The sequence below is a fragment of the Manacus vitellinus genome, unplaced genomic scaffold (genome assembly GCF_001715985.3).
Source record: "Manacus vitellinus isolate BGI_N305 unplaced genomic scaffold, ASM171598v3 scaffold_54_pilon, whole genome shotgun sequence".
NCBI classification, from domain to species: domain Eukaryota; kingdom Metazoa; phylum Chordata; class Aves; order Passeriformes; family Pipridae; genus Manacus; species Manacus vitellinus.
The window spans coordinates 2,952,878-2,977,342 of record NW_021940645.1 but is presented as its reverse complement, the minus strand read 5'-3'; the positions used below and the strand labels follow the sequence as shown (position 1 = coordinate 2,977,342).

At 38.8% G+C, this 24,465-nt stretch overlaps 1 protein-coding gene across 1 annotated transcript in view; it reads left to right on the top strand.

Annotated features, from left to right (window-relative positions):
• The window catches only part of LDB3 (LIM domain binding 3), a 74,588-nt gene extending 50,553 nt beyond the window's left edge, over positions 1 to 24,035 (top strand). The window contains exons 5-9 of the mRNA XM_008933661.2: positions 8,291 to 8,313; positions 11,509 to 11,712; positions 18,183 to 18,352; positions 19,315 to 19,351; positions 23,134 to 24,035. Of these exons, the coding sequence (XP_008931909.1) occupies positions 8,291 to 8,313; positions 11,509 to 11,712; positions 18,183 to 18,352; positions 19,315 to 19,351; positions 23,134 to 23,230 (531 nt within the window). The 3' untranslated portion in view covers positions 23,231 to 24,035. The remainder of the gene's footprint in view (positions 1 to 8,290; positions 8,314 to 11,508; positions 11,713 to 18,182; positions 18,353 to 19,314; positions 19,352 to 23,133) is intronic.
• Positions 24,036 to 24,465: the final 430 nt, after the last annotated feature.

Sequence of the window (24,465 nt, the reverse complement as noted above, 5' to 3'; positions counted from 1 at the left end):
GCTGCAGGGGTAGCAGCAGACTGGCGGAGTTGGGAATGTCAGCTTGCCTTTCCAGACACGGAAACTGAAACGGAGCGGGATGAGAGACGGGAAACGGGGAACGTTTGTGACTGCATTCCAGGTTTGGCTGCATTCCATGCGATGCGCTGCCCAAAGCTGGGCTGCTGCTCACTGTTAGAAATTTGCCCCTCGCAGACAGAAATGGTTTCAGAAATGCTGCATTGATCTGGTTTTGCCATTGGACAGGGGGAAAAAAATTCAAAAATACCCTACCAGGAATAAGCTGAATGAGGGATTCTTTGTCAAACACAAAAGGAAAGAGCTAAATATGCTGATGATTGGGCAGTTAATTCCTTAGAAGAAGTTATACAGCTGCTCTCTGATGCACTTCCTCAAAATGGAGAATGCAAACCTGGCACTGCTGGGTTCTTAGGAATTCTAGTGTTGGGTTCCCATCATGCTGGTGTTCCAGCTAGTAATTGTTTGAGGAGTGAAACCAAAATTCCATCCACATCATAAAGGTGAGCAAAATTATCAACCATCATTTTTATGGCTATCCTATAATTTTCCCTTTGCCTACTGTTACTGTCCAGTAACACAAAAACTTTGAAAATGCATTAGGATTAAAAAAAATCTGACATTTCTCTCATTAACAATTGCAACTGATACTTTTTGATCAGCTCTCCTTGCATGTCCTTTTTATTTTGAGGTTTAAAAAGGAAACCCACAGTTAACAAAGTCACAGAGTTTTCAGGGTAACAAACAAATATAACTAGGATATCCTTTTTCTTCTCTCTTGCCTCTATACTTATTTTCTCTTTAATAATTGTTTTGTGTCTCTCTGCTGGCATGTAAAACTCATTTGCACAAGTGATGACTTAATTTTTGAACGAGGCCTTGTGCATTTGTGCTTCTTTTTCAACACATTTTTATAGACAACCTCTGTTTTCTGTTTATTTAATGATATCTCAAAGCTTGCAACAAGCCACTGAGAGGGAGGCTGTTTGCTGTTTTCAGTGTCAGTTTATAGTGACCAAAGTATGTATTTCAAATGTAGTTATTTAAAAAGGCATAGTCTGAAAAATGCTTTTAGGATTATCTGTTCCTACAGCCTCAGGCAGCTATTAATGCCAGCTAAAATCTCTTCCTGTTTATAACCGAGAAAAATTATCTCAGTTCATTTTATCTGTCTTACTTTTTTGAATCAAAATATCTTAAATGTGTTTAATGTTATATCCTTAGACCTTTAGGGTGTTTTTTTCCAATAAATTTTAATTAATCAGGCCATGTTATCTTGATTTTTTTTTTCAAATGTATGCTCTCATAGAAAAATCCAAGAGGACAACATAAATATTTATTTTTCTAGTGAACCTTAGTATCAAAATTAGTAAATTACATTAATGATAACTAATAGTGGCAAAAGTACAAGATCAGAGGGCAGATTATTCTCAGGCCTGTGTTTCATGCAAGGCTGTGGGGAAGATGAGTGTAAGATGTTAAAGATGGTGATTGAGCCCAAATGAGGCAAAATGTCACTGCAGGCCACCACCTGCTCTTGAACTGGCTTTCATTGAGGCCGGATTGTGGCTCCATTCCCTCTTCAGGACAGTGTCCCCTGCCTGTCCCCCTCCCCTGAGCTGGACTGCAGCAGGCAGAATTCCTGCTGGGCCTCTTAACTGTGAGCATCTGGATCCTGCCTATGGCTGCAGCATGTCCAGGTCCACAGAGAGAGGCTGAAGTGATCCTTTTCCTGTAACAAAAGCAATGGAGCCCAAGTCAGGCTGGAGCCAGGAGCTATTGCAATAAACTAGAATATCCCAACTCTAGAAAAATCTATAAATTGCAAAGCATTCAAATAGTTCATTGGATAGCTCAGCTGTAGATTTATTTTTTTTTTTTAATGCAAAGAACATAATTACAGACAAACAGAAGTGAGGAATAGAACAGCTTTTGAAACTATGTAACTCATTCTTTTAGAAGGTGCTAATGAGTTCGGGCATTCAGGGTGCTAAAATGGCAAACATTAAAGAGATGTTAAAGACAATCAGCATCAGAATCTAGCTATTCATATTCCTGTCACCAAGCCTTTAGAAGTGAAAGAATAGCAAAATCAAGAGTAAAGGTATAAAATGCCCACCCGAAAGAGAATGTCCTATTTTTCTGTAATGAAATTGTCCTTATTTCAGGTAGACTGGCTTCCAGAAAGTACAGAGCTGTGGTCACTACACGCTGCCAGTGGCTGGAAGGAGAGGAGGCTATTTAACCCTAATGGTGCTCTGTGCCTCCCACAAGGTGCTGAGTACCCTTCAGGCCCAGGTGTTGCACCAGAAGGAGTTTGAAGCAGTGATAAGGTGTTTCTAGGCAACAAAAGCACAGAAGTTTTACATGAACATGCCTCAGAACTCACATGACAACTTATCACCTGCATTGTGTTGCTGATAAAGCACTATTTTTCTTTTTTTAATATCACCTTTATTTTGGTTTAACTAAGTTGCATTAATAGTGAATCATTTATGAAACTGAAGTGTAGGACTGTGTTTTTCCAGGATGATTATTTTCTGGATGGTTTCCAGTTTGAGCACCAGCACAGACTTCTTTAGGTATAGCTATTGCAGGAGAGATTCCTGTGACTTGCACCCTGGTGTCCTAGTTGGGAATATTATCTGGGACATGACAGTGGGATCATGCACACATCATCAATGTAGTCATGCATACATTCCCTCAAATTATGCAGGAATGATCCATAGAAACATCTTGTCTGTGGAGCAGTGCCTGTCCTCAAACCTGTTGGTCTATCTGCTAACCCTGCTGCATGGCCTAATTAGCATGAACCAGAGCCCAGGAAAGCAGTGCCATGTGTGAGCTTCCATAACTCACAGTGCACTCATGGAAAGTAGAAAATGGAAAATGGTGTGGTTTAGAATCATTATGTATTTCTAATAATGGCATTGACTTTTATGTTTGTATATTATCTAAAATGATTCTGACCTCAAGATGTTTTTTGCAGGTTTTTAAATATACTAAAAATTATTGGGCAGCATTGTGTTTATATAAAATTATTGCTGTGAGGTTGACTGATAGCAAATGCTCTTTTAATGTTAAGCTTTATTTGTTGATTTCAACTAAAACCCAGTAAAAAAATGCCTGAGTATGTTTTGCTTCCCTTATTTGGAAACAATGCATTTCGTTGTTGAAAATCTTCCCGGGAAGTTTGAATGCTTTGGCCCCAATCTATTTATTGCAAGTTTATCAATTTGTTTAAAGCAGTAATTGCAGATGTTATTTTTGCATGTGTTCTATGATTGCTCTTTTCTTTTTTTTTCTTTTCTTGGCCTGCATGTTTGCTACTACAGGAACCTGCTTGGGAAATCAATGGCAACAGAACAACCTTCAGCCCTCTAACTAACACGGCGACTGGGCCTGTGGGTAGTGGTTTAGCAACCAATGGAACGTTTTCAGGCTACCTCAACCAGCAAGAGATCAGCTTTTCAAATAGTTCTTCCTCCTTAAAGACTACCACAGTTAGATCTTCCATGTCCTCTCAGTCTGTGACTCCTGACATTTCACCTGCAAAGAGCACTCTAGGTTCCAAGCCAAGCCCCGTGCTGGCTGGTGGCAATAGCCCTGCACACCAGCTGAGCCCTGCAAGGCAGTATAACAACCCCATTGGCCTTTACTCAGCAGAGACTCTCAGGGAAATGGCTGAGATGCATAAATTAAGTCTCAACCGAAGGGCTTCAGAAGGTGGACTTCCTAGAGGGTAGGTAACGTATTTAATATTTGAATAAGTAATGAATTTGCTGAAAAATGAGTGTAATAGTACCTACCCTATTGTGCTTTTATCTGGTAATCATGATTAAGGTGTGGAACAATCATTAAATTTTCCAGTAGCCCCCAAGATATATCCACATTATCATCACAGGATAAGTCTTGTGCTTTGGTATCTGAAGATGGGTTGGCAATAGTCACCAGAGCATGAGGAGGAACACTAGGACTGAAGTGACTGTGATCATCTTGGGGTTCTGACACTCAGCAGTTTTTACTGATGCCTGCAGTCTCACAGAACCAAGTGTTGCTGTTGGCCCTTAGAGCAGCTGCTGTCAGCCAGGTCTGATCTTTGGTTCTTTGCTAAAGACAAATGTCTTGGACCAGCAGATCTGATGTTCTCGGCTACTGGAATGTCCTGCTGTAATTTCCTACCTTAATGTATTGGCTTTTCTATGCAAAATGAGTCAAAATTGCAGTATTTTGGACATTATCTGGTTTGGACGTTGTCTGTCTTGCATCCATTAGCTTTGCTGTTAACTTGTATGTACCCAATGAACAATCTGCAGATAGTTTGACCCCATGCTGTCCAAGGTTTCACATATTACTCTGTTGCAGATCAACTGTTTTGTTAGAAGGTTTGTAAAATGAGGACCTTGGACTACAGTACGTGAGAAAGAGCAATGAGAAACAGGTTTTCCTAATTTTCCTGCCTTCGTGTATTAATTGGCAAACAAATGTAATTTTTTAGTTTATTTGTGTTTTGGATTTTTTTTTTAATGAAGATGAATTTCTTATTATGAATATGGGGAAACGTGTACTTTTGACACTAGGGACTTGGCTATATAAGGAAAACCAGAAAATTTAGACAGTCCACTGAGGTCTGATAGCAAATGCATATCTTCAAGTACTTTATATCTCTTTGAAGGAGCTCTTTGCAAGAGAAAACCAAGGGGTTTTAAGTTGTAGCAAACTAAGGATATTTTATCCTTATAAAAGAGCATAAATACGTGTTCTAGATGATTCAGGCAGTTTATATGATTCATTGTAACTCTCTTGAGGACTCGGCATTAACAATCCTAATTAAGTTATCTGCAAAAATCTTATCCTCCCTTCTCATACTTGGATAATTAAGAAAAGCAATTACTGTTTAGAAGAAAATTATTTCAGTTAACAAAATCAGCAAAATAAACCTCAGAATGCTTCTCTCTTAATTTATAATTTTCTTGAAGAATACTAATCCTTGTCTTTTTTTCAATATGCAGAGTTTCCTGGGAGTATATCTCACTGTCTTTTTCCCATTATCTTCACAACCCTCCTTAACATCTGCAAGGGTGATGGTAAAGTGACTGTATTTTGGATAGCTCAGCATTGTGACTTTGTTATCAGAATTACAACACAGCTGCATCCATCACTCATCAAAGTCTATGTGAGCCTTTCTTTTCATGCCAGAGGGCATTGCAATAGGGCTACATGATATCACAGTGATTAGTGGGGTGCAAAAAAGATGTACCTGCAGAAAACACTTCCCTGTCTTCACTCTGCTGCTTTTTTGTGTTTTATGTCCCCTTTATATGTGAACATTTTAGTGCATGCCTGTGGCAGTGCCCTGAATTACAAAGCAAAGTTCTACCTTAGAACAACCATCTGAGATTTTTATTTTTTTTTAGTTTGACCACAATTTTGGAGAGTTTCTGTCTATCTGCCTGTAATATCTGTAGCACTGATAAGCAAATAAGAAAGTTTTAAAAATCAGCTTTATTCTGCAGCCCAGGAACATTCTGGAAAGATGAAAGTGCCCTGAGGGACTAAATAATGTGTCTTCTCAGGTAACTCTTCTGAGATCTCTGTTTACTTGCAGAGAAAATTCAGAGCTCAGGAATGCTGTCATTCCCACTCCCACTTGACTGTTACCCATGAACTGAGAGGCATCTCTCCTGCTCTCTGGAGAATAACACACAGAACCTGTAACTACCTTGGGACTTGGTATTATCCATGATAATCTCAATCTCATAGTGGATATTTGGGATAGAATGCACAGGGAAAGCACTGTGAGCTCTGCAAGATCAGCTCTTGACTTCGTTGGGGACATTCTTATCGTATAGTAAAACATGAGATGCTGTGTAAAGATTGTGATATCATGGTGCTCCAGCTGTGAATTCATTGTGAATTCATGAACTTGTGCTTAGTGTGGTAAAAGTTGTTAGAAAAATTCAGGTGTGGGGGCTGATCTTAGGTATATTTCATATTTCAATACCATGTCCTTTTCACTAAATGATTTAAACTTGTGTGAATTGCTACTAGAGGTTTAGCTAAATCCTCCGGAAAATTCTATCAAGGAACTAAAATTAATTTTAAAATTATTTCCTCGATCTGTGAAGAATAGCAAAGCACCTGTCTCTCTGATACACTTTACATTAAAGCTTTATCACCTTGACCCAGGGTAAAAATTGGTGGCCTGTTAAGAGCGTGCTGTGATGTGCTGGAAGCTCTGGAGAGTATTAATAAATATGAAGAGTGAGTCATAGTTTGTAACGTGGATCTTTTTCATTCCAGTGTGAGTTACTTTTCACATTGTAGGTCAAGGGCAGTAAATACCTGTCCCACAAGTGCATGCCAGGTGATTTGGGTTACTGGCTTCTCACCCTGTGACCTCTGTGAGCAGCAACTTGGGTGTTTCATACATGTCCATATTTAGAATCAAACTAAAGTAATGTGTGGCTCTGAACTGGGGGGAATTTTCTCATCACATATGAAACATAAGGAGAAGCAAAGCTTTATTCTTTCTGAAGGAAGCTGTAGTAGCCTCTTTGCATCTCAAAAGCTTGACTGAGCTTTTCTTAGTGTGTGCACATAATGATTTTTATCTTTTAACATTTTTATATGCAAACGTATTCCTCTAATTAAGTTGTATTTTAGGGATGGTTGTTCTGCCTTTAAAATATTATTTTATATGTAAGGTAGAGGCCTGGAGTAGTCAGAAAATGATACTATTACATTGTTTCTTTGTAAATAATTCCAGCTGTCCTGCATAAACCTGAAATGGATATAGGATCACTAATGTGCTTACAGGCTGAAGCTTGTTCCTAATATACCTCTACCAGTTCCTGTAACAAACTGATACATTTGGCTTAATGTAGGATTTTTATCTGAGAGTCTGACCAGTAGCTGCAGAAGGTGATCTGTGATATTGTTTTACCGTGAAAATGCAGAAATGCAAAGCCTTTACTACAGCTTGGCTCATTAGAGTGGCTTTGATCATGAAAAAGGCTGTTGGATGAGCCAAGGGAAAAGGACTGTATGTAGAAAGAAGCAGTAATATCAAAGGTTCTGCCAGGCAAAAGCAGAAGGAGACAAATCCACTTGAGATGTCAGCATAACTTTGCTGTCCAGTATTTTCTGTCGGTCCCAGATACAGAAATGTCACAGCAGCAAGTTGGAAGGTTCAGTGCCCAGTTCTGTCACCAGCATTCTGTGCAGCTAAGTAAGAAGAAAAGTTTATTAACTGATCCTGGATCTCTTCCTCTTTATTTTGCACAAAATAAAATGGATTAGTCTTCAACCAAGAAAAGAGCAAAATGTGGGTATTTTAAGCTTTGGGAAAAACTAAGTTAAAATAAACATCCTAGCCCATTACTGCTATTTGTTATTAGCAAATACACCACAGTCCAGTGTGAGCACACTGTTCATCACTCCCAGCTTTAGCTGGTTTGTGCTGCTTTGGAATTACTGTGCAAGCCACTGTCACTCCTTTATGCAGCAAAGCAGAAATGTAGCATGAACAGGTGGTTTTCTCATACTGTATACATACCAGACCAATAAAATATCCTGATACCCATATCCCAAAAAACACATAATGCACAGCTTGCTTCATTTCACATGGAATAAAATTAGGAATGACTATTCTGAGGCTAATTGGCTTACACCACTGTTGGCATAATGTAAGTACAGTCAGATTTAAGCCAATACTTTGTTAAATACAAAGGCATTTTCCTTAGCTTTAGATTTAAAACATCTACCAGTGTATTTTTTGGATGTTCTCCAGCATGTAAAAGACCAAAAAATCAGTCTTGCAAAACCAACTCTGAAGGTGGCCTGAGGAGAACAGACTTCATCCCTGAATATTTAGTATCTAGGGGGAAAAATATAATTTCTACCACTCATATGCTATTTTCAGATGAGAATATACTCTGCAAATCCTTTTTTATTCCCTCTGCTCCCTCCCCCCATACACTTTGGTAGTAGTACTTTTAGGGATGTACAGCAATAAAATCATGTTCAAGGGTCAGCCAAAATGCCATGGTACCCTACTAAGTCCTACTGGATCAAGTATAATCCCCAAATTTTTTCCTTTCTTAATCATGTTGGGGTTTTTAGGCATACATTTACTTTTTGTTCTTATTTGTAGATGGTGTGAAAAGAGCCTGTAGCAAGCTTTCATAAATACATTCTGCCCTTTGCACTCTAAAAACTATTGACTTTTTCTGTGTGGTTGATGTTGTTTGTTCTCTTTCTCTTCTTTTAGGTCATAACCAACACCGCTGCCAAGTTAGTATCACTTCTATATAGTGCCAAATGTTTGTCTTCTGCTGTGTATGTGAAGATGTGTTTTCTGGGGTAGCATGATCCCCTGTGCTCCTGCTGTGTCTGCTTGCGAGTGGAAGTGTTTTTCTAAAAACCTGCTTGGTATGGCCAGCATCCTGTGCTGCCTCTGGTGTCCTGCAGTGCTCCCTTCTGAGCACACCACGCACTTGGTGAGGCTCTAAGGCTGGCAATGGAGTTGGCAGCTGAGCCTGCTCAGTTCTTGGGAAGGCTTTCAAAAGCTTTTGTTTCTACAGGTCAGGTTTAAGTCCTCTGAAATCTTTCAGTAGCCTTCATGCCTTCAGACTTTGAGCATTATCTGAGCCTTTTTTGGTGTATTATTAGCAATGTACTTTCAGCTTTGACATAAAATTAATTTCCAAAGCCCCACTCCGCTGAAATTCAAGTTCAGGTTGGTATGAGATACAGATATGGAAAAAAAATCCACAAAGTCATTTACCTTAGTAAATGTATTGCCCAAACAAGAAATAACTATTTGAAAATATGGTCAATCTGCTTTATTTAAGAAAGTTCACAGAGTCCTCAGTTTTGATCTTTGGTTTTCTAAGGGCAGAGGATTATCTCTAAACTCTCACTTTCTGTCCCTGAAATGGATGTTATCCAGAAATTTCTAGAGACTGGGTTAAATTCAGCATAAAATAAATAATTCTCATAGTTAAATGTGAAATTTAAACTGACGATACAAGGTTAGAAGCAGTAGAATACATAAAAGTTGAGATAATATTTAATACACATAACTTACACTGATCCAGCATTCTCAGTTGATTTTAGTGAGGTGTGGGTGTGATGTCATGCAAACGCTGGAACTCCTTTGGTGTGACAAAGTCTAGCCAATTTACACTGATAATTATTCTGACACAATTGTCTTAGAAAGCAGAAGTCACAGTATTGGGGTGTTTTTAATCTTACTTGCTTTGGCATTTATTTTTCCAATCCTTTTCTATCTTAGGAGAAGATCCCATTCATTTTGCAGCAGTGCTCCAGCTGTTCCTGCAGCCTTACCTCTGCCACTTTGTCCTAGAGAGCAACACCCCTCACAAGCACTAATATCTTCTCTCTACCTCCAGAGTTATGAACAATACTCTGCAGATGAAAACCTGTCCATTTTTCTATTAGTTTTATGGGAATCCTGTTAACATCAGTTAAAGTTTTACCTTGGTATGTGTAACGTGACTAAAACTTCTTGAAAGACATCACTGAAACTGTTTAAAGACCACAAGTGAAAGCCCAAATCACTCCTGCTGCTACTGTTAGGGAAGTTTAGGCTGTTCTGACGTTACTAGCTTTGATTTCTGTAGTTGTGGAAACCAACTGCTTAGAACTTTATTCTTTAAAGGTGGCATATTTAACCTCTGTCCTTTCATTCACACAATCTTCTCAGATCTTGAGTTTAGAATCTCTTCAATACTCAACAGCATGGAGGAAAGAGAATACTAAATTCAAGATCTTGAGGACCTGTGTGTTTGTAATTATCATGTGATCATTTAGGGTATTACAAAGAAAAGAGATGATGTTGTTGAAGTAAGGCACGTTCATGCTCAGTGTAGCAACCTGCACGTCCCTGCACATCACCCTTCAACAGATGATGCCAGTGTAATAATAAAACTGTCATCGTTGATGAATAGTTAATGGAGATATATTTTAAATGTGAAAATGTCTTTGTAAAAAGATGATTTTCACTTTTTGAGTGCATAATGCAGCTTCCTGGTTCCCTCCCTTAAAAGGTTGACGTGTGTATCTAAAGGCTGTGGTTGTGATGCAGCATGTGCATTTATGTGTCTCTGTTCCTTGAGCATGTGGCTGTCAATGTTCTATCAAGTATTTGGAATGATATGTGTATCTCTCTGTCTGTCTTCAGTCAGGGCATCCCACCAAACAAAAGGCTGAAAACATAGTGGAATCCCCTGGCTGGGTTCAGAGCTGGCACATCACCTGTGATGATCTCTGGAAGATTAAGTCAGATGGCTGCCAGCTTTACTTGATTTTACTTTTTCCTCCATGCTGGATTGAGGGTTCAGTTTTAACCCTCTGGGGTTAACCCATGGCAAACAGGCAAACTATTGTGTGTGTAAAGAGAAAAACTTTTCCAATTTAGTGAGCATATGGAATCTATTCTGCTGGCATCCCTCTGCTGCTGGCAGGACAGGAAGAGCAGACTAGAGAATCATCTGATTTCCATAGGTTAGAGAAGAGCAGCTACTTCAGTGTCTGACAGCTGAGGGTTAACTTTCTCCTTGAAACTCTGGGCAATGCTCAGTCCTTGCTCTAGGGCTACAACAATGTACAACTCGGCCCTACAAGGAAGCCAGGTGCTGTTTGGCTGCAGCCTGACATTAAACTGGCTTGCTCTGATGTAATGGGAGCTTTATTTAACTTGGTTGGGGCTCAGTCTCTCAAATAAAAGTCCTTCCTCATAAATGGAAGCTGCAGCAGCCACTCTTCCAAATGCAATTGTCCCATTGGTTGCAATGTAGGATATTTTGGTCTGAGACTGAGCATTTATCATGCTGTAGCAACACTTGGGGCTGGCTGTACAGAGATTTTGGGAAGATTTAGTCTTTGTGAGGAAAACCTTGAAGATTATTAAAAGGCACAAGAACTAAATTTCACTGTGATTAATAATCCAGACAGAAAGTACTGGAACCTTCTAAATAATAGAGGACCAAAAATCTGTTCACCCGACTGCATTTCCTAGTGCTTTGTCAGAATGCTGAAAGCATGAATGGATGCAGTGGATAAAGTGCAGTGTGTATGTATATCCCATGGGCATGCACATATACCTGTGTGTATGTCTGTGTACACTTACAGGTATATATGCATGTAGCAGCAGAATTTTAGTATCACATAAATACTTAGGGATTTGTCATGATGTTTTAATGCAGTGACAGCTATTTCACCTTTGTTTTCCTCTTTATACATCTGTGAGCCAGCACACAAATGTCATCCATTGGGGCAGCCAGCTTTTAACTGTGACTTGGTACTTGTGTTGTCTCCTGTTCTGTGATGGGAAGCTTTGCTGGTGAGATGCCATGAACAGACATGCACACTCCTCTGCCAGTGGTGCTTCTCTCACTTAACTCTCACGCCTCTCTCCTTTCTTCCCTTCCCCTCCCTGTGGAACCTCACTCTTGCATAACCCAGCCCGGAGTTCACGGAGCGTTTCAACCCCAATGTCCTGAAGGACTCTGCCCTGTCTACACACAAACCCATTGAGGTGAAGGGCCTTGGTGGCAAGGCTACTATAATTCACGCCCAGTATAACACCCCGATCAGCATGTATTCCCAGGATGCTATCATGGATGCAATTGCAGGCCAGGCACAAGCCCAGGGTGGAGAATTTGCTGGGTAAGGTCATTTCCTTGTGTGGAATGCTCTTTGTCTGCATGGTACATGTAACAGTCCCTGCCTGCATGACATGGTTGCTCTTCCTGGACTCTTTTTATTGGGGTATATTATACATAAAAATACATATCAATACTAGACAATGTTTAAAAGCACTTCCATGTTTTGAAGTTAAAAGGATAGATAACTGGAAAACCGTAGCATGGTTTGTGCTGGAAGGGACCTTAAGGATCATCTGGTTCCAAAAGTCTACCATGGTCAGGGATACTTTAATTTAACTTTTCACTTTTAGTATTCCTCCTAGAACTGGTAAACCACACAAAAATATATCTAGTGCTCTGTATATGACATTGGATGGCTTTTCATTTCTGATGACCATGCTTTGTAATAATCACTGTATTATATGCATAGCTTGGGAATAACAGGAAAGGGGGGTGGAATTTTTATTGATATGTGAAGAATGCAAAATATTTATTTAGTACTGGCTACTGGTTTATTCTGCAGAATGGAGTGTTTTGCTGTATTTTCCCTCTCCCTGGTTTACGTACAGTACATATGTTTTACACATACCCTTTGGACTATGGCAAAAGCCACTGATCTTTAATAACTCTGCTTTTACCAATGCATGTTTCTGGAAATCCATCTGATTAACTTATCCAGAGCTGTTACAACTTAACTGAAGTTACACATGCAATGAATGCAGCCAGATTTCTCTCTTGCCAGGTGTCTTTCTACCCAAAATTGAGCTTACCTTCTTTTCATGTGACACCAAACATAGGTACAGCAACACACTTTAACATAGTTTCTTCTCAATATGTTAGCTTTAGGCTTATTCAAAATGAACCTGGATTATGTATTTGCTTCTGCTCCCTTTTACTGGCCATTTTTCTCTCTTTTTTTATATATATATTTTTTCCCACTAACTTTTTGCATCACAGCTCTACCTAATGATGGATCCCAAGCAATCCCAAGCAAGTTTTGACCATGCTTCCAATTAGCCAAGTACAAAGAGAGAAGTTCATTCATTCTCTGTTCTTTATAATGGTTCACATCTTTCATAGGCATGGATTATATGAGACATTTTATCATATATTGGAATTTTCTACTAAATGCAAATGGTAATGTTTAAAAAAATTGCTTATTTAAGTGATCAGATGATTATAAAATTCCACTGCTGAGTACATAGATCCTTTTCATTTTATAAGCAGCACATGAAAGGAATCTCTCAAATGCAGTTCCAGTCACCAGGAGTGGCTCTACTGGACTGGAAAAGAGCCTTGTCTTTTCCCACCTGTGGAAGAAATCAAGACACAGTGTTGCCTGTGTTGCAGGGAGGGGAAAATGCTGTTCCTGGAAATTCCCAGATAGAGTGAGAGAAGTCCAAAAAGTGCAACCAGGGAGATTAGGGATTTGTTTTAACACATAGAATTGTGAAGTAAAGAATCTCAATAATAAGAGAGGCTTGAATAATAAATTAAAAGATAGTCATGAATTATATTAGATACATACATATATATATTAAAGATATATGTACATATCTTTAAAAGAACCAAATGAATGGATACATAGATAAAAAATAGACTGTTATGGAGTGTTGAGTCATTACACCACCAGCAGCAAAGTGTGTGTTAAACATCAATGTGTTCTAAAGTTTTTATTTTTTTTCTCATTTTGAACATGGAAGCCACCTATTGCATGGGTGTTTTTGATATGAGATGGTTATTTCCATTAATCCTTTTCTATTAGACAGTTCTAGTTAAACATTATTCTTTGCAGACAACTTCATGACTGTGTTCTCCCATGTAATGTTGCAAAAAAAAATTTTTCTTTAAGATTAACTATATAAGCTACCCTTTAAGCTTTTGCTGCATTTTGGAATGTGACTCCTAAGCCAAACATTCACCTGATCCCAAGGAGAAACTAATGTTTTTATTCCTACTGTGCTCAGAGCTACAGCCTGTCTTGTAACTTTTCTTGCCTTTTTTTTTTATTTATAACACTTAGTGACTATCCAATTTTCTCTGTAGGTTTTTTTATTACAATTAACACAACATTTTTAATCTATATATCTAGCAACCTAGCAAGGGTTGTGCTGCCCTAACAATGGCCTACCCATTGACTGATACTCATTCGATTAAACCTTTGGGTTCTTTTGGCTTCCATGATATTCTGAACTTTAATTTGCAGTGCAAAGTGATATGTTCTTTCATTTGCTTAGTTGGTCAAGTCTGAGATAAGATTATGCTAAATGCAGAAGTATTTGTATGAGGAGTTTTTCATATAAATGCAGACCAAATTGTGTACTGATTCATTTTGTGTCAATTCTCTGCATATAATTCAGTCTCAGTGCTTAATTTTTCTTCTTCTGGCTTTTCATTTCACGTTAGAGGTCAGCCCTGAAGCCACGAGATGTCTGTAAGATGGTAAGCACACTCAGACTGCAGACCTAAAGGGCAGACAGTACCTGGAAACATGCTTACCTCTTCTATCTGTGATGAGGGACAGACAGGCTCAAGAGAAGAATTCATTTTCTAGTTTCACTATTTGAAATCAGTGATGCTGTAGCTTAGTGAGATCAGAATCAGACTCTTGTCACTTAGAAAATAACCCACACTTACTGGACCACCATGGAAAACACAAAGGAAAGCATAGAATTATTCATACTGCAGTTACTCAGACATCACACTGGAACTGAAAGGCAGAGAATTTTGAATGCCATGGCTTCTTATCTTTTCTTCTCTTTCTATGTTTTTTTTTGTTTTAATTGATTTTGCTAAACCAAGAAGCAAGAGTTGGTTGCAGTAAAACCAACATGGTTAGTACATTTTGATTACATTTCTGTCAAACCTCTTCTAAATTCTGTTATGCAGTTTGAGCCAAATTCACAAGTCATAAATAGACATAAATCCAACATCTTTGTCCAGATTAAGAACTGAAAAGTTAAAGTAGCAGAATCAATAATGTGATTGGGTAGAAACTAAAGTCTCGTGTATTCTCTACAGTAAGTCAACTTGGGTAGATATTTACCACTCTACATGAACTTTTGATTTTTTATTGGGTTGTGAGGATTTTTACCTCTTAGCCCTTTTATTGAATAGCTGGAATCAGTCTAATATCTGAAGTCACAATATTTCATGGTGTGTCTACACCAGGGGTAGAACACTGCAGTGTTCCTAAGTTTTACTCATTATCTATTTAAATTAAACCTGGCTAATGACTCCAGGGTACCATTCATGTGGTAAACTGTAGTTTATAATGGAGTCCAAAAAATAATAATCCCACTGCTACTTACTCAAAGAAGTTTGACTGTCTTTAAAGTTTGTTTTAATGTCAATAATGTGTGACTAGTATGATGATGTGAAAAAGGAGTATCATTCTTTATTGACTCCTGCTAAAATACCTCAGGCTGTAGTGTGGAAACCCACGAAAGCTCTAACCCATTGGGGAAGAATTCTTTTTCAGTAACATCTATTTCGAGTAATATGCTTAAAGATGAATAATATTTCTGCACATCCACACCCAGATGGAAAGAAATTAAATTACAAAGAGGTATAACAGAGGTATTAACATGGTTATGTGCATCTTTAGGCTGTCTGTAAGAATCAACTGTCACATTTAGGTTTATGAAATGCTCATAATCAGCGATGTGCTCTATTTTGCACTTCCATGCTGCGTGGCTCATATGTCCTAGTTACTCATCTACAATGTAATTATGATTTTTAAAAAAGAAAAAGGCCTGTTGAATTAAAGGCAGATTTGGAAATATTCCAATGTATTACATTAATTTAGTTCAATTTATATGAGCATGTTTCACTCTGCTAGGGAAGTTTAATTCAGCAAGCTCCATTTCCTGCCTTAATCATCTACCATGAGGATATTAATATGTCCTGTTAATGCCACACATTGCTACTGTGAAATTTGTGGTCCAGCCTTTAGCTCTAGTTTTTTAACTAACCTTGAGTTAATAGCATAATTATACATAAACCTTTAAACTGCTTTTTTTGTATATTGGTCATAATACAAGAACAAAGCATTTCAGCAAGAGGATTCAGTCAAAGGAATTTGTACTGTCTGTAACTTGCATGGTGCTGTTGCCACAGTGGTCTATGGTCGAAGTCAGCAAAGGTTTATTATCCACTTTGCAACAGTATGCAGCTGGGAAATGTGCTATCACACTGCTAAAACCAGCAGTTTTTTAAGCTTCAGCAAGATTAAAAAGTCAATCTGGGAATATAAAGTTAACTGTTGGCCCAATTCAGGCAGTCAGCTATAGCAGTCATACAGGGCAAGGTACTGGGTGCTCAGCACCCTCAAATGCCTCTGGGGTCATCTTTTGGGGAACATTAACAAGACCTTTACAGTGACAGAACTTTTCAGCATAGCCAAGTGTCAGAGGCAGCAGCAGAACGGTCCCAAGTGGGTTGCTGACTTACTGTTGGTATTACAGAGAATCTTTTCCATGCAAAGACTCTTCCTGCTCCCACACTTTGTGCCCTGCCTCAGCAAGCCCTTCAGCCATATGTGATGGGCCAGAAGAGGAAGACTACTGCTCTCCCATCTTCCACTAGGAGCAACACTACTGCAAGCAACTGATGGCACACCCTCCCCAAAATAAACAAGTCTACATTATGCCTTCTGTACCTGCTAGTGTTTAGGTATTGTAAGGATAGTGGTCTGGAAACATGAGCTAAAAGAGGAGCTGGAAAATGCTGCTTCTTCCTACAGGGTGTCTTTCACACTGAGAAACATTTTTTACATGACTTGTATGTTTTGTGGCAGAGCTTAAACTGAAGAGTCAGGTTTTTTTCTAAGTTCACCTTTTTTCCAAGCTGTACTCCATCACGTAGATGATTGTGCTGAAACATGCAAAAAAAAAAAAATTTACTGAGGTTTGTGCTGTGCTGGGTCCTCAAGAAAGTGATAAGTTTGCATATATTGGGGGTTATGAAGAACATAAATACTCCTTCAATAAAACCTGAAAACTCCTAGAGAGACAGGGTGCTTTTGGGTCCATATAAACACTGACCATGTTTGTGAGCCACCTGTGGTCTGACCTGAAGAACACGTCCCCTGCTATTATGTCCAGATCCATCAAAACCGTGTATTGATGAAGAGGAGTGTGTCAGCTGGAAAATACTGATATTTAAAGCACTACCTGGTAATATTTTTCATCACAGTGTATGTTATTGCTGTGTGTAGGATGTCAGACATGGTTCTTGGCTTTTTCATGATTTCTCTCAGGTCTTCAAATCACAGACTCAGCTTCTCTGTAGATTTTCTCTGCACAATGGTGTCTTAGAGAACACTAAGTTTGAGCCTGAACCAAGGAAGAAACTTTTATAGCAGGGGGCTGCTCCTGGAACTTTATGGCAGTGACTTAGTTGGACCAAATGGCCCTTAACTTTTAACAGAACCGTTTCTCAGTTTTCCTGAAGTTGAGCTTGCTGCTTGCAAAGCTCTTTATGGAATAACAAGTTAAAGCTGTTACAATAAATCACTTGCTTCAAAAATAGACCTTGTATTTAGAGAAGCCGTGGAGCCAAGTTACTCCAAGCATACATCATCCCCTCAGTGTATATTCCTGCAGCTCTGTTAATAGTTAATTTTAACTGTGTGCTATGCAGAAGTTATTTTCACAGGGGGAAAAAAAGGCACTATTAAGTTACTAAGCCTGTTTCTAGCTTGCATCATAAATCAAAGAGAGGTTACTTCACTTGTGCTGCAGACTTTTGTAGCTTTGATTTTAGGTGTGCACAATTGAAAGTTTTTTCCTGGATATATCACTTTGCAAGATGAGTAGACATGTTGTAAGACTCAGATACATTCTGTTGCTAAAGATTTCAGATACAGCATATGTATGCAAGTCTTGAGTACAAGTCTAGACTTCTTTGCTTCACAGGTTTAGTAGACAATGAATCTAGACTTATGGCAGATGGAAGTTTAATTCAGAGTTTGACAAAGAATCATCTCTAGAAAGAGCTATAAAAGCCTACCACATTATTTTTATAATGAAATATGGTTTTTATTTCTAAGTACAATCTCAAAGCACATTGGCCTAACACTGTAATTTAAAGAAGTAGCATAAAACAGTATCTACATGAAGTAATTTTTATAAGAAATAATAGGGGACAGGAATTCTCAGAGAAATAAATGTTTTTGCCTGGCATACTCGCCTTTATCACCACACGTTATTCTAACCACTGTAAGCTTGTGGCTTCCTTGGCTGAGGAATCATAAACAGATATTTCCAAGCATTGTCATGCTGTTTTGAATATGCAGATTTGATGATAACAGGCCATTCTAAAGATAGAACGAGCCATAACATAAAATTGACCAACGTATTTTTTTAAGAAGTGGTACTTTCAAAGCCATGTTGTGGATTGCTGTTACTCTGGGTGATAAACTGCGACCAGAGAGGCTGGGAGGAAAGGCACCATGTGCCGTTTCACAACGTTTCACTTTCTGAATTGCAGTACCCTCCCTCTCAAAGACCCTCACGTAGACAGTGCCTCCCCGGTGTACCAGGCTGTGCTGAAAACTCAGAACAAGCCCGAGGATGAGAGCGAGGACTGGAGCCGCCGCTCCGCCAACCTGCAGTCCAAGTCCTTCCGCATCCTCGCCCAGATGACTGGGACAGAGTACAGTAAGTGGAATTACAGAACATCCTCCTCATCCTCACTGCAGATTCCTGTCGTTATGTATCGCCCCGGCATTGGCCACTGATACTGAAGGAATACTCATGACCAGACTCGTAGTTTTCAGTCCAAGATCCTGGATGTAACTAGAGAGAAAGGGAAATCAAAGTGTACAGTCTCACCTTATGCTTTGTGAGGAAAATTCTTTGATCTGCCAGGGGTCTCACCATAAAACTATAACAGACTCTATAGTAAAAGAGCATTTGGGACCCCATAGTTCTTCCTACTTACAAATAAAATTTCTGCAGTGCAATTTTTTGTTCTCCAGCAGCCTAGACTTACAAAGCTGTCCATTCATTAGAAAAAATGACAAATGGGTCATGTCTCTTGTAACAGCCTTTTATAGAAGTGACTTCTGGAGGTCAAAAAAAATCATGGATCACCATTTGTCTTGAATCTATGATTCTATCAGCCCTGTTGTCTAAACCTAGATCTGCTATGAATGTCACAGGAGATTGAACTTTGCTGCTTGTTGCCTATGGAAATATTTTTCTGACCACCTGGTACTAACTTCACAGCTGGTTTCTGATCTAGAGATAAGGAAGTTCAGGGTCCTTTCCCACATCAGAGGGAAATAGTTAGTGTTTCCTATGAATCTGCTGCTCATGCCTCTTGTGCTTTCCTGCAAAACAGCAGGACCTCTCTGTAGAATCATTGCCTACAGCTGTGAAACACTGCTAATAAATGAATGACAAAGGCATTGTAATAGCTACATTCCTCCAAACATCCTCCTTCCCATCTCTGGGGAACTGCTCTTCCTCATGGTGTTCTTACAGATTCCACTGCTGCAAAATCAGCTTAATGCACCTTTAGATAGGCTTTTGATAAGTTTCTGAGGAACTTATAATTTCATCATAAAGCCAATTCCTTCCTTTCTTTCTTTTTTAACTGAAACATTTTTTGTCTACAGTGCAAGATCCAGATGAAGAAGCCCTGAGGAGGTCAAGGTAGGCAACTCCCTGTGAAAAATATGGCTTTCTCCTTCCTGATAACCCAATAATGTTTTAAAATGGCATTAATATGAACCTCCTTTATTATATTTTTGTCCTAAAATAGTCTAATACATTTACTTAAAAATCACTGAAATTAAAATGCTATTTGTGAGAGGCATTTGAATGAGAAGGATAAAAAATTAGCATGCTTTTAGGAAAGACAGTGCAAAATTCCTGGAGTGTGTGTTCAAATCTCAAAGCTCTTTGCTCATGCAACTTTCCTGTACTTTACTGGGTGTGTGAATGTGATGAATTCCAAGCCCCATGTAACTACTTGATTGTGTAACTGGATGAAAATATATAATGTTGTGATAGCACTGAAATTTGTGAGCAATTTATTTGGATGACCCTCTGATTGACATTTGATTCTCCTTAAATGATACAGTAAAGGAGTTGTTTCCATCCATACCCATAATCATTAGCTGATGTTTTATTTGGAATAAACATGACCCAAATTTATAGAATACGGAAGCACAGGACTGCTTTTGCTAGTGGATAAATGTATTTGTTTCATATGATCCATCAAAAACACTTAAAAAGTGGATATGTTCAGAGATATAATATGGAATTAAAGATTTATCATCATCCTGCATAGCCAGGAAATAGATGTATTAGAGATTCTTATGTTGAGCTAAAAACTGCAGTTGAATCAAGAGCATCCTGCGTGTAAGCCTTATTTTCTGTTTGCATACTTCAAATCCCTGTTCACATGAGCTGCTCTAAGCCACTGGCTGGGTTTGTGATGTGTTTGATACTCAAACCACCTCCTTTCCTTATTCTTTTTTTTTTCTTTTTACTGCTGTACGGCTTCTTTAAAGGTTCTGAGCTTTTGATCACAGTGCAAGTTACAAATGTTGAATCAGTGAGAAAGAAATCTGTTATCTTCCCTGTGAGAATACAAATGTGCTTTCAGCTGATGTTTGCTATAAACCTTCCATTGCAGTTCACCCCAGTTCATGGCTGAGTGCCCGAACATCAGGCTTGACATTATATCCCTCAGGGATTTATTTCTTCCCTCAAATGTGCAAGCCTAATTCTCATTAAATGTATTGTGCATTATCTGTTTTGATGTAATAGCACACATCCAAATCCTTACTATGATGGGATTTAAAGCATTGTGATGAACTTAAGAGTCCCCCATTCACATCTGAGAGTAATATGTTGTTTTAGAGGAATAATCTTTCTAGGTGTAGTCTGTGGCTTTGGAAAATACTAGATACTGGAAAATGGTATCAGATATGTTGACAATAATTATCTAGTAACACATCAACATGTAGAAATTGCACATTCTATCTCGAAGTACATGACTATATTCACTGTGCTTTGCATGTTTTCTGCAGTTTTGAGGTTTCACTGTGTTATCCTTTGTCTTCACAAGGAGATTCTGGCTATGTTTAGGCACAGCTGAACAGGTTTAAGGGCATTCATTGGTAGTAGAGTTAAGGGAACATATACTAGGTAGTTACACAGGAACTGTGCAATTGGTGTGAGCTCTGGGGCAAGGAATGAAATGGGGTCTCCTTCCTGCCTCCCTGACAGTGCCTGTCCCATGTGGGTGGGTTGGTGCCTGCCTCAAACATTGCACACACTCCACTGGAGATGTGGTAGCAAAAGCCCCAGTTGTGCATGCATCAGCTCTTTGGGGCCTGTTGGACCCCTTCTGTTTCATCCCTTGGGAAGGCTCCTGCTACTTTTGATTTTGTAAGGGATGGAAGGGCCTATGACAGATGCACAGACTCCATACTTGAACTTCACTCTTCCAGCATAATAATGGAGTAGAAAGTCCTCTTCAGTGTCTACTCCAGATCCAGACTATACAACCACACCTTTCTCCATGTCCACAGTTTGGGATCATCTGGAAGGTTTCCTGGGTTCCTGAAAGCAAAAGGTTTCCATGAAACTGCGGAACCTGAGTCTTGCCAGATTCAGTGTTGTGTTAACGCCCTGCTGTGCTGGAGTTCTGGAAAAATCCTTCATGTTCCAAAAGTTAAACTGCCAGAGATTTTGGAGGGCAGGGGATTTTGGTCTCAGGGCATGCTGTGAGCAATCTCTCTGGTGCTTTCTCTTGCAAGAGCTGCATGAAATGCTGATCAGATTTCTCCCAAACTCTTGGAGGACAGGGGGTGATACGTGTAGCTTATTTTTGACAGAACTGCTTTACATAAAAATAGTCACTTTTAGATTGCTGCTTCTAACTTCATGACATATGTTCTAAATGAAAGCCATGGAGCTTGGGCATTTTCAAGTGGCAGAATATCCCTTTCAGTTAATATTAATGAGCGTTGCATGACTGTCCCTCGCTCGTGCTGCTGCTATTTTGAAGGCACCCATGAGATTATGACTTGCTATGAAAACTTTCCATTGCTGGTGTGATGATCGTTGTGGATTATTTTCTGGAAAGAAGGGATCTATTTCAAGCCAAACACATGTTTCTGAATACCTTTTCCTTGAATGGAGGGATAATTTCTCGAAAGTAGTGAGGGAATTCTTAAATTGCATGTCAGACCCACTGTAGCTGGTACACTCTGGTTTAACTGGAAAAAATGCCATCAGGAAGTTTCAACTAGGAATACTTTATATCTTTTAATTACTTAAAAGCATAAAAGATATTTTGGGAAGTCATACATCAACACTTCTTTAGGAGTGTTACTTGCATGACACTGTGTTATTAAGAACAGAAGATTTAGAAATATCAGTGAATTTGTTGGCATTTACTCTGTTTATTGTTTTGTGCTTTCTTCAGCCTGAGGAGTAAAACCAGCTCAGTCTGCTCCTTTCTATTTGGCTGGTTTCACTCTCAAGTTCCACTGCATTAACACAATTAATTGTCTTGTGTTTTGAGTGTAAATAATGAGGAAAAAAATTACCTTGTTTGCAATGATTCAAATACATTTTGCAAATAACAAGAACATTTTATTTTCCATTCTGTTTGATATACTTCTCCTTCACTGTGCTCTCATCTCACATCCCCCTTCTTCCCCTTTTTATTTACAAAACCTGAATTTAAACTGTAGAGTGTCTAGAAAAGGCTAAACCCTGAGAGGTGCTGAACACAGCTCGACAGCCCCAGTGTGCAGTCAGAGGTAGCCAGGGAGGGCAGGAGATGGCCAATACTTCACAGGACTCTGCTTTGAAAATCCCATGTTGTTCTGCTTTGTGACACCTATGACCAGAAATATTTATGCAAATGTAAACACTAATACTTACTAATGCTGAGAAAAGCTGTAGAAAAGTACTGTTTAAACCTGTGGGTGATGGTCCTTGCAGGAAGGACAGCAGGATATATATGGGCTGGCCTAGGTGTTACAGAATGGAAAATACCTGCATTCATTTTGCACTTTTATGAGTTAACTGTTACTGACTGCTCAGTTGGGGGCAAGGGAGGGAAAAGCCAAGAGAAACTGGTAGCAGGAAAACAATGGGATTACACTGCATTTCTAGCAAAAGCAGCCCTGTAATACCAAGCACAAGTCAAAGAATAAGAAGTTACATCAAGTTACTTCTCAGAAATAAACAACTGCAAAACCTTTCATACATGGTCCAAAAAGCATCACCCAGCCTTCATTGTGCTGGTTTGATAGCTGAGGAGAAAATCCAAATAAATTGCCATTGCCCTAGTTATAAGGCAGGGGAGTGGTAGCCATGGTCCCTAACCCCTTTCTTTCTCCCTCCTTTCTTTCTTCTGTGTTTATGTCTCTCTCTGTCTCTGTCTCTCTCTCTCTTTCTTCATGCCACAGGGAGAGGTTTGAAACGGAACGTAACAGCCCACGCTTTGCCAAATTGCGCAATTGGCATCACGGCCTGTCAGCGCAGCTCCTTAATGTCAAAAGTTAAAAGCCCACGTTTCTGGGGCAAACACAGACAGAGTTACAGTCACACATTAACTGCTGTCCTGAGTTAGAGCCCCAGCGTGTCCCACACGCTGCTGGGGCCTTGCTCTGTAGGTTTCTGTCGTTAGCCTGTTAGCCATTCACTGTCACCACAACTAAAAATAACAATACAACCCAGGTCGTGTTCTTCATTTCAAAGTAGTTTAGCTTTACTCCTTTACTATCTCAAACTTCAGTATACAGGAAAACATCACTATTGTAGTCCCTTAACTTTAGGAGAAAATTAGAGGGAAGTTGCTGACAGTATTTCTTTAGGAGGAAGAAGAATGAGACTTTTACTGAGTTTTACTGTAAAGATAATGAAGTAGGAGAAAGAAAGTTGAAAAGAAAAACTGACTGGCCTAGACCTTGCTAAATGTACGACATACTTAGTTTGCATAGTTGAATGATGCTGTTTTAAATAAGATATTAGCAATGTGAAGTTGTATTTCTTCAATATATTATACTGGTAGAGGTTATTTGCTGAAACCATTGCTGTAAGTTTTGTGTTGGAAAATTGAATTTATCATTATATAAAAGTGAGAGATAGCTGGGGTTGCTCAGGATCTGCGAGGAAATGACATTTTGCTAGAGGTGATTTAGGAGTGAGAAGAATATATCATACTACTGTTGCACTGAAGCTTTTAAAAGCATCTTTTAAGATTTAAGGAATATGTTGCCCATTCTGTATTGCTCTTGCTTTGACCCACACTTTTTCTGTATATAGCAGCATGCTTTATCTGAAATAAAACATTTTAAAACTAAAATAATTATGTGCCTGTTTTACAAAGTATTTTATTCTGTTTTAAAACAGTAACTGCTTCAACTGATTATTGAAAGAAGGAGAACTTTTCTTTCCTGAATAGAAAATTTGGTCAAAAAGCTTTCCATTATTAGCTAGAATTATTATTGACCTTTAAGTTGTCTGAATTAGAATAAAACTGACAAAGCAGCTGAAAGAACAACAGAAATGAACAAAATATTTTTACTAAGTGTGAACAAAGCGTAATTAATAGGTAATAGCATAATTAATAGATGTTAGATGACAACCTATTGATAATATTGTTTAGCATTTCCATTTAAATAATTTGCATTCTCTGGCAGTAATTATTAATTTGTCTCTGTGGCAAAGGCACTTGAGACACTGCTGGTGCTTAGAATGAGATCTTTTTGGTACAATAGTACAGGTCTTTGCTGTGT